This window comes from Pongo pygmaeus, chromosome 2 (genome assembly GCF_028885625.2).
Source record: "Pongo pygmaeus isolate AG05252 chromosome 2, NHGRI_mPonPyg2-v2.0_pri, whole genome shotgun sequence".
NCBI lineage: Eukaryota > Metazoa > Chordata > Mammalia > Primates > Hominidae > Pongo > Pongo pygmaeus.
The window spans coordinates 134,464,610-134,484,522 of NC_085930.1; the positions used below are offsets into that span (position 1 = coordinate 134,464,610).

General features: G+C 35.9%; 1 protein-coding gene across 1 annotated transcript in view; it reads right to left on the minus strand.

Moving 5' to 3' along the window:
- Window positions 1-19,913, minus strand: part of KCNH8 (potassium voltage-gated channel subfamily H member 8) — a 394,745-nt gene that overhangs the window by 62,981 nt on the left and 311,851 nt on the right. The window contains exons 9-11 of the mRNA XM_054483001.1: window positions 18,028-18,227; window positions 16,923-17,172; window positions 11,341-11,555 (exon numbers count right to left, since the gene is read on the minus strand). Of these exons, the coding sequence (XP_054338976.1) occupies window positions 11,341-11,555; window positions 16,923-17,172; window positions 18,028-18,227 (665 nt within the window). The remainder of the gene's footprint in view (window positions 1-11,340; window positions 11,556-16,922; window positions 17,173-18,027; window positions 18,228-19,913) is intronic.

Below are 19,913 nucleotides of genomic sequence, written 5' to 3' on the forward strand. Positions count from 1 at the left end.
TAACATTAGTTCCAGGCACCAAAGTAAACTTATTGACATTTGTTCATTCATTCACTGAATATATATTAAATGTTGACTCTGCATTAGGCTCTGACCTAGGCACTGGGGCTATAGTATAGAACAAGACAAAGGTTTCATAAAATAGGTTTTGGTAGGAGAAACTAATCATGAGCAAGAAAATATACAAATTAAAATAATATTAGATCCTGCTAAATGCCATGAAAAAAGACAAACAAGGTGATATAACAGAGGATAACTGGGAGAGGGCAAACTCCAGAGCACACTGTCAGGTAAGGGCAGAGGAGTAGCACAACAGGAAGAAAGAAGATCAAATGCAAAGACCCTGAGGCAGCAGAGGTGGGGAGGAGGGGAGGGAGGGAGTGAGGTGGGCGGAGCCTGCCTCCCTAAGGAAGGGAAAGCAGGCCAGTTTGCTGGAGTGTAATGCTGGAGGCAAGATGGCATCAGATGACTTTGAAAGGCAGGCTGGGGAAGGAAGGCTTAGAACTTTGAAAGTTACGATAAGAAGTCTTGATGTTACTACCAGCCCATGGGGATCTATTTTGAGCAGCAAAATGACACAGTTTGATTTATATTTTACAAAGATTACTCCTGTAGCCTTGAGGTCATTAGAGGATACAAGTGGAGGCAGGGAGAATCACTATATTGAATCTCATTTGTCATGATCAGGTAGGTATGTTTCAGCTCCCACTCCCACCATGCCCCCCGTGCTCCCACAAACACATTCTTCCCTGCCCCCATGGGCTACTGACGGCAAGTTGACTCATACATTAGAGTTCAGCTTATTCCTGACAAAGGATACACATACTTTGTACAGCTGGTGAATATAACTGTACCCAAGTTGCATGACTGTCATAAAGATTTCACCAGATAATGCATACACAGTGTCTATCACAGAGAAAGCAATCAGAAATGGCAGCTGTTATGATGTTTATCCCAGGCATTCTTTGCAGGTTGCTGGGTTATATATTTGTGTGTGTGCACGTGTGTGTGTGTGTGTGTGTGTGTGTCTACTTACACATGAATCTGCAAAAGAAGACAAGGGCCACTATATTTCCCTCAGGATATTTTAACATGTATATTTTTAATTGGAATTTTATGGACTCTCTATATGATATTGAAAGGGTCAATGAATCCCCTGAAACTGAGTTATGATACAGGTATATCTCAGACCACTTCCAAACCACTACAATAAAGTTACTACCTCAGTAAAGTGAGTCATATGAAATTTTTGTTTTCCAGTGGATATAAAAGTCATGTTTACATTATACTGTAGTCTATTAAGTGTGCCTTAATAGACTTATGTATGTCTAAAAACAACATACATATCTTAATAAAAAATATTTTATTGGCCGGGCACAGTGGCTCATGCCTGTAATCCCAGTACTTTGGGAGGCTGAGGCAGGCAGATCACCTGAGGTAGGGAGTTTGAGACCAGCCTGACCAACATGGAGAAACCCCATCTCTACTAAAAATACAAAATTAGCCGGGCATGGTGGCACATGCCTGTAATCCCAGCTACTCGGGAGGCTGAGGCAGGAGAATCACTTGAACCAGGGAGATGGATCTCGGTAAGCCGAGATCGTGCCATTGCACTCCAGCCTGGGCAGCAAAAGTGAGACTTCATCTAAAAAAAAAAAAAAAAAAAAAAAAAACCAAAAATGTATTGCTACAAAATGTTAACAATCATCTGAGTCTGCAGTACGTTGTAATCTCTTTGTTGGTGAAGGGTTTTGCTTTGATGTTGATGGCTGCTGACTAATCAGGGTGGTGGCTGCTGAAGGCTGGGGTGGCTGTGGCAATTTCTGAAAATAAAGCAACAATGAAGTTTGCAACATCAATTGGACTATTCCTTTCATAAGTGATTTCTTTGTACCATACAGCACAGTTTGATAGCATTTTACCCACAGTAGAACTTCTTTCGAAATTGGAGTCAAGCCTTTCAAACCATGCCACTGCTTTATAAACTAAGTTCATGTAATACTCTAAATCCTTTGTTGTCATTTCAACAGTGTTTGCAACATCTTCACCATGAGTAGATTCCATCTCAAGAAACCACTTCACGCATTCATAAGAAGCAACTCCTGGCTGGGTATGGTGGCTAACACCTGTAATCCCAACACTTTGGGAGGCTGAGGCAGGAGGATTGCTTGAGCCCAGGAGTTTGAGACCAGCCTAAGCAATATAGACTTCATCTCTACAAATATAAAAAAGAATTAGCCAGGTGTGGTGGTGCATGCCCGTGCATGGGAGGCTGAGGTTGGGGGATCTCTTGGGCCCAGGAGGTCAAGACTCCAATGAGCTGTGATCATGCCACTGCACTCCAGCCTGTGCAACAGAGTGAGGCCCTATCTCAATAAATAAATAAATAAATAAATAAATAAAATAAAAAAGAAGCAACTTCTTAAATGTTAAAAGTTTTATCATAAAATTGCAGCAATTCAGTCACATCTTCAGGCTCCACGTCTAATTCTAGTTCTTTTGCTATCTTCACCAAATCTGCACTGACTTCCTTCATTTAAGTTTGGAACCCCTCAGTCATCCATGAGGGTTAAAGTCAACTTCTTCCAAACTCCTGTTAATGTTGATATTTGGACCTCCTCCCAGGAATCACACATATTCTTAATGGCATCTAGGATGCTAAAATTTTTCCAGAGTGTTTTCAACTTAATTCACCCAGATCCATCAAAGAAATCACTATCTATGGCAGCTATAGCTTTACAAAATGTATTTCTTCAATAATAAGACTTGAAAGTTGAAATTACACCTGATTTATGGGCTACAGAATAGATGTTGTGTTAGCAGGCATGAAAACTGCATTAATATCCTTGCATATCTCCATCAGAGCTCTTGGGTAACAAGGTACACTGTCAATGAATGAGCAGTAATATTTTGAAAGGAATCTTATATTCTGAGCACTAGGTCTCAACAGTGGGCTTAAAATATTCAGTAAACCATGCTGTAAACAGATGTACTACATCTAGGCTTTGTTGTTCCATTTATAGAGTACAGGCAGAAAAGATTTAGCATACTTCTTAAGGGCCCTAGGATTTTTGGAAAGACAAATGAGCATTAGCCTCAACTTAAAGTCACCAGCTGCATTAGCTCCTAATGAGAATCAGTCTGTCCTTTGAAGATTTGAAGCCAGGCACTGACTTCTCTAACTATGAAATTCCTAGATGGCATCTTCTTCCTTAAATTGACAAGTAAAACTTATGAATTGCTAAAGATTTCTCCAGCATTATTGAAATATGGAGAAGCAGAATAAAAGAAAAGAAAATCTAAGTAATGCCTTCAAAACTTTTCTGGAGTTACCTATTCATATTTCCTTTTAATTATTTTAGCATCTTGGGTGCTATTTCTGCTAATCTCAATTACTTATCTTGATACTAATCATATCATTCTCACTATAATTTATTAAATTCTTTTACTATGAGCAATAGAGTAGATGATGATGTCATTTACTAACTTAGAGAAAAGACTGAGGAGGGAAGAGGTGTACAAGAAGTAAATGATAAAACTTTGTTGGCCATTTGGATATGCCATTTGGATAATGGCAAGTGGCCATTTGGATATCAACCACTTGAAAAGTGCCTGATCATGTTTTCCTCATTTTAAAAACTGAAGTATATGTCTTTTTCTTACTTATTTTTAGGAGTTTTACTACATTCGGGATATTCTTTCTTTTTCAAATATATGTGATGCAAATATCTTCTCCCATTCTTCAGCTTCCCTTTTTATTCTGTTACTGGTGTCTTTTGATGAATAAAAGTTCTTCATTTTAATAAATTTCTCTTTCCTTTATTGTTATTACAGTCCATGCCCTCCTTAAGAAATATTTGCTATTCCAAGGTCATAATGATACTCTGCAATGTTTTCTTCTAGAAACTTTATTGTTTTTTCTTTCATTTAGGTCTGCAATCCATCTGGAATTGAGTTTTAAGTATCTCATGGGCCAACTTTTAGGCCAAGGTTTATTTTCTTTCATATAAGCTTTAAATTAATACATCATCATTAATTGATAGTCTAAACTGCCATTTTTTTCACTATAGCAACTTGTGATAAATCAGGTGACCATAAAGTGTGGGCCTGTTTGTGGAGCCTGTTCTATTGAAATTGTACAGCCTTGCATTCATACCTCTTTGGTTGAATTACTGTAGGGTTAGTTTCTAAAGTTTTGTTAGTATGACAGCATAAATCCTCAAATTTTGTTCTTCTTCTGGTCTTAGGTATTGACAGTCTTTGGTATTTCAATGTATAGAAATTCCTCTGGTATTTTAGTTTATAATTAGCTTATGAAATTGTACACTGATTTATTTGAGTACATTTTAATTTACGCAAGTGGTATTGTTTTAGATATCATTGTGTTTCTTATCTTGTCAATAAATCCTACATTTTACATACTTACATATACTGTCACTGCTATACAGAATTCTGTTATGCACCGTATTTTATTGAACCTGGTCTTCCAGTGATGAATACCCAGGTTGCTTTTAACTCTTGTCCACAATAAGCAGAGCTACAATGAACATCCCCATACAATACCCGTTATAGACCTGTATGAAAAATTTTTGGATACATTTTGAACTTGAGAGGTCATAGGCTGTATATATATTCAAATGGACTAAGTAGTGACATATTTTTCTGCAAAATGGATACACAAAACTATATTCTCCACCAATAACTGCATAAGTTCCTATACACTTTTATTAATCTTCTCCGTAAGGTTGGTATTCTGAGAATTTAAAAGTTTACGCCTTTGTTTTTTATTTTCATTTTTATATTTCTAATGTTTTTGAGCATATTTTTATCTGCTTGTTGTCTTTTGTGTTTCTTCATCTACACATTGCCTGTACATATATTTTGCCCATTTTTCTAACAGTAATACTTTTTACTTTTTGACCAAACCCTTATGGGTTTAGACATTATGGATATATTCTTCCATTTTGTCCTCTATTAACGTTATGCATACTACTAGTATGAAACTTTTGCATTCAATTATGTTTATTTATATTTGTGTTAACTTAATACATAGGACTACTCTGAAACTTTTGCAATGAATTATCATTATATAGGTACAGTGGTCCCTTAGTATCTGAGAGACTGGTTCCAGGACGTCCTGCAGATATGAAAATCCTCAGATGCTCTAAGCCTTGATATAAAATGGCATAGTATAACCTATGCACATCCTCCTGTATACTCTAAATCATCTCTAGATTACTTGTAATACCTAATACAATGTAAATTCTATGTAAATAGTTGTTATACTGTATTGTTTAGGGAGTTATGATAAGAAAAAAAGTATGTACATATTTAGTACAGACACCACTTTTTGATGATTTTGATTGGTGGTTGGTTGAATCCCACACATCTACAACCATCTGATCTTTGACAAACCTGACAAAAACAAATGAGGAAAGGATTCCCTATTTAACAAATGGTGCTGGGAAAACTGGCTAGCCATATGGAGAAAGCTGAAACTGGATCCCTTCCTTACACCTTATACAAAAATTAATTCAAGATGGATTAAAGACTTAAATGTTAGGCCTAAAACCATAAAAACCTTAGAAGAAAACCTAGGGAATACCATTCAGGACATAAGCATGGGCAAAGACTTCATGACTAAAAGACCAAAAGCAATGGCAACAAAAGCCAAAATTGACAAATGGGATCTAATTAAACCAAAGAGCTTCTGCACAGCAAAAGAAACTACCGTCAGAGTGAACAGGCAACCTACAGAATGGGAGAAAAATTTTGCCATCTACCCACCTTACAAAGGGCTAATATTCGGAATCTACAAAGAACTTAAACAAATTTACAAGAAAAAAACAACCCCATCAAAAAGTGGCAAAGAATATCAACAGACACTTATGAAAAGAAGACACTTATGCAGCCAACAGACACATGAAGAAATGCTCATCATCACTGGTCATCAGAGAAAGCAAATCAAAACCACAATGAGATACCATCTCACACCAGTTAGAATGGCAATCATTAAAAAGTCAGGAAACAACAGATATTGGAGAGGATGTGGAGAAATAGGAACACTTTTACACTGTCGGTGGGACTGTAAACTAGTTCAACCATTGTGGAAGACAGTGTGGCGATTCCTCAAGGATCTAGAACCAGAAATACCATTTGACCCAGTGATCCCATTACTGGGTATATACCCAAAGGATTATAAATTGTACTGCTATAAAGACACATGCACACACATGTTTATTGTGGCACTATTCACAATAGCAAAGACTTGGAACCAACCCAAATGTCCAACAATGATAGACTGGATTAAGAAAATGTGGCACATATACACCATGGAATACTATGCAGCCATAAAAAAGGATGAGTTCATGTCCTTTGGAGGGACATGGATGAAGCTGGAAACCATAATTCTGAGCAAACTACCACAGGGACACTCATAGGTGGGAATTGAAAAATGAGAACACTTGGACACAGGGCAGGGAACATCACACCCTGGGGCCTCTTGTGGGGTGGTTGGGAGGGGGAGGGATAACATTAGGAGAAATACCTAATGTAAACGACAAGTTAATGGGTGCGGCAAACCAACATGGCACATGTATACCTATGTAACAAACCTGCACGTTGTGAACATGTACCCTAGAACTTAAAGTATAATAACAAACAAACAAAAAACATGGCAGAGTGGCCACATGACTTTTAAAAATAAGGATGTATAGATAAGTTACATTTATGTTGTGTACATTTCCATTTTGCAAATGTTCCTCCTCCCACAACCCATCACTTAAATTTCCACAAAGGCTTTAACCACAGAAAATCCTGTGTGACTGGATATTTTTGGTTTTGTCTGCCAAAATCAAGGAAAGGGGCTTGGTTCTACATTTAGTCTGACACCAGAGTAGAGAACAGGAATCCATAATGTAATCATCAGAATACAAGTTCCCCTGAAAGTCACAGTATGCTTGGGGAGTGCACAAGACTTTTCCCTAGGTACAAACTTATAGAAAGAGAGGTCCAAACTTATCTAGCCCATAGAGAGCATAGTATCCCCTAGACTCTTAGTTATATATAAATAGAAGTTTTGAGGGATAAAATGTCAGGAAGTATAAAACAATGAAGGTCCCATCTGCCTTTAAAATGTAACTCATAAGGAGTCCTCTTTGAAAAGAAGCAATATTTTTGGTTCCAGCCATAATGAAGTAACTTATATTGAACTAACCCTCCAATCAAAAGTAATTATCAAAATGGACAAAATTAGTAAAATAACTGTGCATTAGTCTGCTCTCATGCCGCTAATAAAAACACACCTGAGACTGGGTAATTTATAAAGGAATTAAGTTTAATTAAGTCACAGTTCAGCATGGCTGGGGAGGTCCCAGGAAACTTACAATCATGGCAGAAGGGGAAGCAAACATGTCCTTCCTTACATGGCAGCAGGGAGAGGAAGAATGAGTGTTCTGTGAAAGGGGAAGCCCTTTATGAAACCATCAGATCTTATGAGAATTAACTCACTATCACAAGAAAAGGATGAGCAAAACTGCCCCCATGATTCAATTATCTCCACCTGGTCCTTCCCATGATATGTGGGGATTATGGGAACTACAATTCAAGATGAGATACACAGTCAAACCATATGAAACTGCTTGAAGGAATTTGAGAGAAATCAACTCTAAGACTTGAAGGACATGATCCCTAAGAAAAGAGAAGTGCACCAATGAGAGCATCACATTTGGCTAGGAATTTTTCTACAGGCATTGGCTATTTCATTGTAAGATAGACTAGAAGAGATGAGAAAGGACCATCCTTACCAACTAAGGAGACAGAGAAGTTCAGGTAAACGAAAGCATAAGGGATTTGAAGAATATAATACCAGAGAGAAGTAAACTGCATTGATGTTCCCTTTAAGGCATTAGCCAACTCCTAACTTGAACAGCAAGGGGTAGTACGCTAAGAAACAGATTAAAATAGCACCTAGAAGGCTAAATTACAAGATAGAGATTTCAGCAGTCATGTGGTGTCGGGGAGATGGAGGCTGGAGCTCAAGCTCTGCTAAATAGCAAGAGCCTTGGTAAACATACTATGGTTTGAGCTGAGACTCCAGAAAAGCTGTTTTAGGAGTAAAGGCTAGACCTCAGGATTGAGGGCAAAATTGAAATATGCCAGCTTAATAAAGCCTAAAATAAACTATGGTCAGCATTAAGTTGGTTTGCTTATACTTTATTTGCCTGTGAAAAGAAAATCTTATTTTGAGGAAAATGACATGAACAATCTTTAATAAGCAACATCTATATTTAAACAAAATTCTGACACCCGCTTTTCCTTTTTTAAAATGAGAACTAAATGACCAAAAAAGAACAAATGACAGAGAGAGAGAGAGACAGAAAAAGAGAAAAATAACAGACAATGGAAATAATTCCAGAGAGAATTCAGGTATACAGGGATTTTTAAATTACTATAATTAATGTTCTAGAAGATAGAAAAAGAATCATGAAAATTTTATCAAAGATAAAAATTCCTTTTCCACATGCAGAAGAATAAAATTAGATCTTTATGTTACACCATATACAAATTCCAAATGAATAAAGACTTAAATGTAAGAACTGAAATTATGTAACTCTAAAAGAAAACAGGGGAAAGCTCCATGACATTGGTCTGGACAATGATGTTTTTGGATATGACTCCAAAGCACAGGCAACAAAAGCAAAAACAGATAAATTGAATTATATCAAATTAAAAAGCTCTACACAGAAAAGGAAACAATCAACAGAATCAAGAGACAATCTACAGAATGGGAGAAAATATTTGCAAATCATACATCTGATAAGGAGTTAATATGCAAAATACATAAACTCAACTCAGTAACAACAATAAATACATAAACAACTCAATAACAAGAAAGTAAATAACCTGATTTTTAAAACGGATGAATGACCAGAATGAACTTTTCTCAGAAAAAGACATACAAAAGGCCAACAGTTATATGAAAATATGCTCAATATTGCTAATCATTAGGAAAATGCAAATTAAAACCACACCTATTAGAAGGGCTATTTTAAAAAAACAACGACAAAGAAATTTTGGCAAGGATGTGAAAAAAAAGGAACCCCTGCACACTGTTGGTGCAAATGTAAATCATTATAGCCACTATGGAAAACAGTAGGGAAGTTCTTTAAAAAAATTAAAAATAGAAATACCATATGATCTGGAAGTCCTAATACTGGGTATATATCCAAAGGAATGAAATCAGTATCTTAAAGAGATATATGCACTTCCATTTTCATTGCAGCATTATTCATAATAGCCAAGATACAGAATTAACCTAAGTGTCCAACAACAGACAAATGAATAAAGAAAATGTGGTATATATACACAATGAAATACTATTCAGCCTTAAAAAAGAAGAAAATCCTGTCATTTGCCACAACATGGATGAAACTAGAGGTCATTATGCTTAGTGAAATAAGCCAGGTATAGAAAAACAAATACTACATGATCTCATTTATATACTGAATCTAAAATACCTTGAAGTCAAAGAAGCAGAGAGTACAATGATGGTTACCATGAGCTGGGGCTGGAGGTCCAGAAGAGATCAGAAAGATGTTGCTTAAAGGATACCGAATTTAAATTAGGAGAAATAAGTTCAAGAGATCTGTTGTACAACATGGTGACTCTAGTTAATAACGATGTATTGTACACTTGAAAATTGCTAAGGGAGGAGATTTTAAGTGTTCTCACCACAAATAAATGATAAACATGTGAGAAATGCATACATTAATTAGAGTGATTTAGCCATTCCAAAATGTATACGTATTTGAAAACATCATTTTGTATGCCACAAAGTTTTTAAAAAGATAAGGATCCTTAATAAGTCAAATGAAATAAAATAGAGATTGAGATCCAATATTTCCCACTTTCTATGCTGAGGAATATTAGCGACTCTCTTTGCTAATTTCTTCTTCTCTTTGATTACTTCGACCCCCGAACTCACCTTTGATTTTCAAAACAGTTGTCATTTTATGCTGTCATGGTGAGCACAAAAGACACCTGTAGTTTTAAACTTCAATCTACTGATTTTTTTTTTAAAGACATGGAAATGATTTCAAGATGAGGCAATATATTTAACAAAAACAATATATGTTTTAAACTCTGATGCCTATGTTGAAACTCTGACCCAGCCACCTGCCTGCAAGTATGTGTGAACATACACACGTGATTTAACCATTCTGAATTTATTTTCTCTTCCATAAAAATAGATCAAGACTTACCTTAAAGATTTGTCTTAAGCAATAAATGAGATGCTTTACATAGGTAGAGTGCTTAACACATAAAACATAGCCAGTAAATGTTGGTACCTACTCTGCTGTTTGCTGTCAACAATGGAGAGAAGCATATATGCAAAACTGGTCATCTTGAACCTCAGAATGGGATATTACCTACATACTTACTGTCATTAGATAGCCCCAACCAAGATAAAATAATACACAATTTAAGTTTTCTTTCTACCTTTCAAAGCGGAGAATATTAATGATTGACATGAATATCTGCACAATATGGGTTGGTCAAAACCACAGCTTCTTAAGTACATAGGAAAAAAATCAAGAGTTACAAATATCTGGGACAGCTCAAGACAGCATATAAAGGCTTGTTGTTACACAATGCTATGCATGCCTTGGCTTACCTTTCAACAATCATTCCTATTAAATCATGTGTCTCTCTGAGACATCTAATGAAGTCATGTTCACGATCGGCTTAATCACAGGATGCAGTATAGTACATATTTTGACAGGAAAGCTGTTGTCTAATACGAAACTTGCAGCAAATATATAATTGCATAAAATGTTCATTATGCTTTCAGTGTGACAATCCTTCACTTGAATCCTTTTATATTTACTCACTTTAAGATAGACTGTTTTGTGTACCACTAAATAAAAGATTATTTTTAAGCAAAATCTATGTCAAGCAACTGGAGTAGTGAACAATTACAAACACAGCAAACTGAACCATATACTTCATCTGGAAATCTTTAAATTCTGGAGAAATCACACATCTCTACCTAATGTTATATATAACTGAAATGGATTGTAGTTTTAAGCATATGAAAAGAAACAGAAAGAAACTGAGTTGAGAAGTCATTCATGAAAAATATTTTCCTAGAATGTTAATAACAAACTCTAGGTTTGGCTTCTAGCTAATTATTTAATTGCTTAACTGGTGGCTGAATATTCACGTCTTAGATATTCAGAGACTTTTTAAGGTGAGGTCATGACATCTGCCTTTACTGTTACAAATGATCTCCAGGCCCAATGTTACTAGGTCTCAGCACCAATTAGAAATGAGACTTACATCACTCTCATGACCTTCTCGGAGGTTGTATGTGAGGTCATGCTGAATGTCTTCCACGAATTTGTGAGCATATTCTGGGTAAAGGTCTAGCACTTCAAAGAGTCCTTTGAGGATGATGCACTGGAGATCACAGTAGGTTAAAGCCTTTACATCTGCATTGGTCTTGATCACTTGGTCCTTAATTGATAGATTTGCTCCAATTAAATCCCCTTTCCCTAGAAAGAGAGAGAGATCATTTTCAAAAAAAAAGCAAGCTTAGGACTGATAACCTCATTTGACTTACAGGCTTCATTTTTCAGTGAGATTACACTGAAAAGAGAAGAACATTTACCTTGGGGCAGGGCTTTTCAACTTTGGCATACAATAGCATCATACCTGGGCTTTAGCTTTTATTTGTTTTATGGCCATTATGCTCAATTTCATAAAGAACCAACAACTAACAAATTTTAACTAACAACAACAAGCAGCAAGCAAGCTATATCTTTGGAATGTTATTATGACAAATGGCCTCTACTTCCCATTCAACAATTTTTTTAACTTTTAAATTTTTTATTGTACCCAGCATTGTTTAAAATTTTTATTTTTTATTGTGCCCAGCATTTGTGGAAGCAAAGTCCCTAGTATGTAGCAGGCTTCAATACCAGTCTGTTTTATCAAATTTGACAGTAAAAGAAAACATGTCAAATTGACTATGAATATCTGAGTTTTTCATAAATATGTATGTCAAATAAAAAATAGAGTTTTAAAATTATTAGATTACAACTAGGTATTATCTTCAAGTTAGTACTGGACTTAAACCTTGAAATTTAGCCTATTTTGGTAGAAGAAAAAGTAGACTAAAATCTATATTTATAGACACTAGGAATAATACATAGCCACATGGTGTGGAAGAATTTAAGTCTGATTTATTGTTGTCAATATTGCTAAACTTGGAAATTTTGTTTCTTGTATATTTCATTAGAAATCTAACTTGCTGCTCAAAACTCAAAGTTGGATACTGATGCAGGATGTAAATATAGCCAAAATGTTTTGAATACAGCAAATTTTAAAATTTTGTATATTTGAGGAGAATTTATCATGATGCAGTCTCTTGCACAATAAGCATTCACATTCTCTGTTAAGCAACTAGTGTCTGCAATAACTTTCGGGTCATCATACTTTCATACTTTGGGTTGCCATGGTATGGCTATTTCAGTTACAATGACACTAGCTATAAAAACAGCACCAACATCCTGCCAATCTTGGCATCCTAGAAAGAATTCCACTTTATTTATTCGTTCAATGAATATTTATGGAGAACTGACCACGCGTGCTGAACCTTGTATTGAGTCTTGGCAAGCAGGTACTGGTGAATACCATGTTGGTATTCACCTCATTACCTAAAACTACCTCACTAATTTTACAGTCTTGTGGCCTTCTTACTGTCTAGATTTAGGACCTTTAGTTAAGTTTTTAAGTAACTTTGGGTCTCAGTATCCTTATGTCTAAAAGATGAGAAAGATTTCCTTGTGGGCTCCGTTTTTCAGCATTATACTATTGATCTTTGCTAATCAGTTACTCTTTCATTGAAAAACATAAGGTGATGGGATGCATCTGCAAACCACCCAGGTTAGAGCTATAACTTACCTTTAGTTATAATTAGGAAGACTAATGTTCTGTGGAGAGTACATTTATTCATGCTTTGCCATTTTCTTTTAAAACAATGAAGAAATTGGTGGGGGAAACACTATTACCTGGACATGAAATCAAGGTGTACAAGGCAAACAAATTCTAGCCCCATAACAAATTCCTGCCCCTACCCTTTCCAGGTATCAGATTAAGAAATGTCTGCACATATTGACTGGACAAGAAAGTTGCTAGAACAAGTTTATGGTTGGACAGCTGTTGTTGTGAGGAAGAAGAACATTAGTTTTTTTCATTGGCAGGGTGAACATGTGCTAAATATCTACAGGTCAAGTATAATGTCATGTACTTGCTAAGTTTATCAAAGTATTATTGATTTGAGTTAGCCCTATAAGGCAATATTGCTATAGGGAAAGTAAAATAATCAATCTTTATTGAAATAATGTTAATCACAGAAAGTAAATATTAAACATTTATTGTCTTTGTTTGAGTTTAGTCCCAGTACCACATACCAGTGTTTAGAATGGTCACGCAGCAATTTGCACTTTTGATATATACATGGTAGAAGCAAAGATGTGAAAATGTTACCCATGTTAATCGCAATTTATGGAGAAACTTGGGGCTAGGAGCAAAAGATAATGAATTAAGTCTTTCAGCCGTAAGTAGTTTTTAAAAAAACATAACAAGAAATATCCAATTGAATCATATTTGACTAGCAATGGAAGTTACATAGAAGCCACTAAATTTGTACTTATTGTGCTCTAGTGTCATAGATGATGCCTTCATATTCTATTCCTAAAACGGTTGCTAGTTACCAAAATTTAAAATACACCACAATTATAGAAAAATACACATTATATCTGTTTAGAATGCTGCATTGTATTTGCTTACATGAATATCAAAACCATAAGATTCTAAAGAAAAAGTCTAGATGCCCTCTTAAAAACAGGCTGAATCATTAGGCAGGCTATAAAACGTTTAGTGGTACTAAGGAAAATCAATAAAAAATATCTTATGATTAAGGTTAAGTTTTTGAAACAAATTAAGAATAACTATTAATTATAATTTAGAATCACAAGATGATAGGGTGACTGGCCTTTAACTTCCCAAACTTGAGAAGAGGCCAGGAAGAGTGTTAAATTCTCCCCTTAAGAAAGAAAACACACACACACACAAGACACACACACACACACACACACACACACACACACACACAGAAGAAGCCTTACTCTAATATTGAGTTACTCTATTATTGAGCCTTACTTTAATATTGATAAAGAAATGACCACATTAATAGTAAACTCTGAGTTGCTATTTCATGCCTTTCTATTGAGGAGAAAAACATAAGAGGATGAGACAATAACTGAGTCACAAATTTGAAAGACCTTTACTCTAAGTGGTAAACAAGTCAACGTGAAGCTGTGAAAAGCATATGGGTCTTCATCATTCACTAGTGTCTATCTCTTCACCTTTAATTTTGAAAATAATCATACTGTCTTAGTCTATTCAGGTTGCCATACTGTAAACTGGGTAGCTTATAAACAAAAAAATTATTTCTCATAGTTCTGCAGGCTGCTGTCTGGTAAGGGCTCATTTTGTGATTCACAGATGGCACCTTTTCGTTGTGTCCGCACATGGGAGAAAGGGCAAGGTAGCTCTCTTGAGCCTCTGCTATAAAGACACGAATCCCATTCACGAGGGCTGTGCCCTCATCACCTATTCACCTCTTCAAGGCCCCACTCCTAATACCATCATATTGGGGATTAGGTTTTGACATATCAATTTTGGGGGGACGCAGACATTCAGATCATAACCCACAAATAATAAATTGCATGATTTAAATTCAATAATGGGAATAAAACACCCAGCTCATATGAGGGATTCAATACACGTTAGTTCTCTTTTTCTCTTCCAAAATATAATCTATTTTGAAGCTTAGTAGCCAGAATCCATTGATAGAAGGCCTACAATGATTATATAGAATAATGGTTTTTTAAAATTTGCATAAATTTAAAGGATACAAGTGCAGTTTGGTTACATAGATATATTGCCTAGTGGTGAAGTCTGGACTTTGAGTGTAACCATCACTTGAATGGTGTACATTGTATATTAATTTATTTTCATCCCTCACCACCCCCCCCGCCCGAGTCTTCCACTTTTCCTGGTTTCCCATATCTATTATTCCACACTCTATGTCCATCTGTACACTTTATTTACTTCCCAATTATAAGTGAGCACATGTAGTATTTCACTTTCTTTTTCTGAGTTATTTTACTTAAGATAATGGCCTCCAGTTCAATCCATATTGCTGCAAAATACATGATTTCATTCTTCTTTATGGCCGAACAGTATTCCATTGCATATATGTACCACATTTTTAATCCATTCATCCAATGATGAACACTTAGGTTGATTCCATATTGTTAATATCATAAATAGTGCTGTGATAAACATATGAGTGCAGGGTTTTTTTAAAATTAGAAAAATAGATATTGTTTAGACATGGAAGGAATGCTGAATACAGAGTCCAAAGTCTTAGGTTAGCTTTGACTTTAGAAAAATCCGAGAAAATACCTTCACTATCTGTCTCTCTGTGTTGTAAAGGCTTAAATGAGACCTTGTGTGTGAACACACTTTGCAAGTAATTGTTTACAAATATAAGGTTCTTAAAAATTAAAAATAAAAAAGTACTGAATTCACCCCCTTTTATTAGCACAAACTCTAAATATTGTGTTTTATATTGGTGTTTGAAATACATCCTGAATTCACCTGCCTCTCACCATCATTACTACCAGCCAAGGGGCTGGTCTCAGACCCCATCATATCCTCCACTTCAGTTTAATTTTCATGCAGGCAAGGATTTTGGCCATTTCTTTTTTGCTGCATTATCACTGTTTAGACCAGTACTGAATTCATTCATAAGTCCTCAATAAACGTTATGTGAATAAACAAACAAAAATTAGAGTGATTTTTTTTTGAGACACTGTTTCTCTCTCTCTGCACTCAGGCTGGAGTTCAGTGGCGCTATCTTGGCTTACTGCACCCTCCACCTCTCGGACTCAAGTGATCCTCCCATCTCAGCCTCCCAGGTAGCTGGAACTACAGGCTCCTGCCACCATGGCCAGCTAATTATTTGTATTTTTAGTAGAGACAGGGTCTGTCCATGTTGCCCAGGCCGGTCTTGAACTCATGGGCTCAAGCAATCCACCTGCCTCGTCTCCAAAAGCGCTAGGATTACAGGCACGAGCCACCGTGCCCAGCCTAGAGTGATTTTTAAAAGAGCCCTACATAAAATTGTAAATAAGATTTTTAATACATTAACTCTGCATGCCATTTTTGTCAACTGCCTTTTATATTTCAATGAAGACCAATTATGTATTAATATTGAGAGTCAACTCTGTGGCGCAAAATTTTCACAATATATCTTGTAAGTTTTCTTTAAGGAAGTAAAAAGAGCCTATAGTCACCTTGACAGTATTAGGTTAATGACTGCTATGAGAGCTTTTTCTTGAAACATAGTCACCTTTGCTCTATTTCTAGTACAGGTACAATTTAATTTTTGTGTTCTTTGAATTAATTTTCCACAAAAATAAATGCCCTCTTAAAACTAAGCAGCTATTTCACCAGAAGGCAGTATATATCATGATTAATAATTTGGCTTTAGGAATAAAAAATAACTGAGTTTATTTTCTTACTAGGTGATCTGGGCTAGTTAACTAAAGTACTATTTATTCATGTCTAAAATGGAGATAATATTTGTACTACTGGATTTTTTTGCAAGAATTAAATAATATGTTGGATATAACACTTAGGCACACTAAACTCATATGAGGAATACTCCTGAGTTCATGTCTTCATCTGTTCTTTTCCTACTCTCAATAGCAGTTTTTTCCCCATTTCATCTTCTTAATTTATGCTCCAGAGTCAAATTTCATACAAGTTTTTCAATTCAGACCTACCAAGAATAGCCAGCACCATGCTGTCTTTAAGAACTTCCATGGAGCCCGAGCATACAAAGTAGATGGCCTGCAAAGCATCCCCTTGACGCAGCAGATACTCCCCCGGAGCACAGAAAGAGGTTTTGATGTGTAGAGACAGAGACCTGAGGCAGCCCCGGCTGGCACATTCAAAAAGGGACAACTGTAAGATCTCCTTGTTCAAGTGCATAGTGATGTCAGAACGCAGTTCATCTGGAAAGTCTTTCAAAAGCTGTCAGAGAAGATGAAGGAGGAAATCAAATTGGGATAAGTGTAGTCTAACTGATTTACTTTGCAAGACAGCAGGGATGCTCTTCCTACTGTCTCCTGCTGTTTGGCCATCCAGCATACAGAAGAGGAAATCTAAGTATGTATAATCCTGGAGAGATTTTTCAGTGACTGTGATTTCAATTATGTGCTACTGAATAATCAGCTGATAAGAAGTGTGGAGAAATAGAACAAATTAAAAAAAGGCTCTAGCAGGAAAACATATAACTCATTGTGACTTGCTTCTCACAGAGAGTCCTAGTCAGGACAGAAGATATGGAATTTGGACCCACTGGTGATTATACGAAGAGAGGAGAAACCAATTAATCACTACTAAAATGTTGGTTACAGGTTTGGCTGGTGGGTTGATGAAATAGTTGGTTGATTTATATAATACCTTTTTTATAGTGGCAGTCTGGGGTGTTTCTGGAAGTATAAAGATAACCCCTTTGATGGAGTTTTTTAACTTTATTGATGTTAAGGCAAACAGAAACTTGATTAATATAATTATCCTAGATTATGCTGTTAAATTATCGTAAGAATTGATTCCTTTGAAAAGAGACAATAAGAAGGAAAATAAGTCCACCTGATTGAATAAGCAGCAAGTTAATATAAAACTTCGGTCAATCCAAATTGGCATTGTGAAAACACAAGCCAAAGCAAGTGAAAGAAGATGGATTGGGATTCATGAATAATTAAAAAGGTAAAGGAATAAAGAAGTTGGTATGCTTTTCACTTCTGATACCTGCATTAGAGCACCTTGCTTTTACCTTAGAATATGTGCTTTCTGCCTGAAAACAACATGAGAAATGAACATTACCTCATTTGAATCTATTCCATTGTTGACTGACCAGGTTGTTTGAAAATATTCGAGCATCCTCTGCTTGAGTTGTTGGGGCAAGTGATGGACACGGATGAAATCTTTCAGATCCTTAGTTCTAGTGTGATAGAGGGACCATCTGGAGTACATCCTCTGTATGATTGCTGTCACGTTTCCAAACACCAAGGCGTGCATCAAGGCTAGAAAGAACAACACAGTATATAATGGAAGAGAAATGTGACGGTGGGGCCCACCACTTACATCTAAATTTACAGTTTATCCTGGATCAGAGCAGAGCGTGGTTACATGGCCATGTTGATACAGCTATTTTGGTACAAGCATTTTGGTACAGACAGTGTGTCACAGGGTACATCCTGAAGCAGTCACTTTGATTCCATATGGCTTGATCAGAGTAAAAATATCTTTAAAAATACTCAATCATATGCAAAACAGGCCCCTTTGATTTACGCTTAATCTGCTAGCTGCCATCCTGGTTATGAGAAACTTTTATTTGAACTCGATTTGTGTCTATATTATTTTAATAATTATGTATAGTTTAATAGTTACAATAAAATAGTCTTCATTGTTTGATAGAAAAGCTATAAAGTTATAGTTTAATAATTACTTTTGTAATAGTAACGGATGAAATAAATTTTTGAAATAAGTCTATTTTAACTAGTTAGCCTTTGTGGGAATTTTAGTCTCACCCCCTCAAAAAGCCATCATTTAAAATTCGTTTTAGAATATTAAATATGATACATTTATATTAATGCAGATATGGAGGAAGTTGTTAAAAATGTAACTGAGGATTTCTTGAGCAGTGTGAAGCTCCAATACCCAGCCCAACCCCAGCTCTGCAATTATTTTAATTTTGAGGGAGATATTGGAAAATTTGAGACCATTCAAGAAACAAATGAATTCACAGAGAAAAAGAGGTATTCTGCTTACAGTCCTTGTTGCCACCATGAGATGCACCAGCAGGGTATATATATATATATGAGACTCTTGTTTCAATGAGGTTTGTCAACCAGATAGCATTTAACCTCCACTTTCTTGCTAAGCCTGCCCTTTTGGCCTGTCCCAAACCTACCATCAAAGTGTAATGACATGAACAATTCTGTTCACCAGAATTTGAGGGCATATGGAGATTTAGGGTGGGTATTTCTTCTGGAGAACAGTAGAGTGAAAGGATGGACCTCGTATTCCAGGAATTACCCACTTTGGGAAGCAGGTAGGTATCCTCAAGTCAGAGAAGGCATGACAGGATTTTGCACTCACTAGTCATTAGCAGAATGAAACCGAAATTGTTTCTAAACCAGCAGATAATCCAAGAAGGCCTTGGACATACCTGGAACTGTGAAACTGAGAGAGATATGAGGGTCAAACACGTTGATATTTATGGATAATTCAACTCTAAGTAATATTCAGATTTTATCCCTGATCCTTATTCTGGGACAGGATTAGGAATGAGGTATGAAGCTTATGTGTTGGGTAAAATCATCTGTTTCAGTAATTTGGGGCTTAAAAAAAGACTAAACATTTAGTAGCTTGTCTATTAGGATCTATCAAAATGTACATGTATCAAAACCTTAGTGCCCAAGGAGCTATGTTAAAAATTTCTTAGCATCATAATGGATACATTAGTGCAAATATGTCAACATATTATTACTTCTATCTTCCTATTTCAGGACCTCCCCAATTCAAATCTTGTTCTCCCCCTACATTGATCAGAAATTACCATCACTGGCATACTAATTTAATTCTAATCTCACACTGGAATTAAAATTATTTCCTAGGTAATACATAATTTCTCTATGGAATAATGGTCACTATGTCTATAAAATCACTCCCTTCATAACAAGACCTCAGTATTTTGGAAAAGCTAC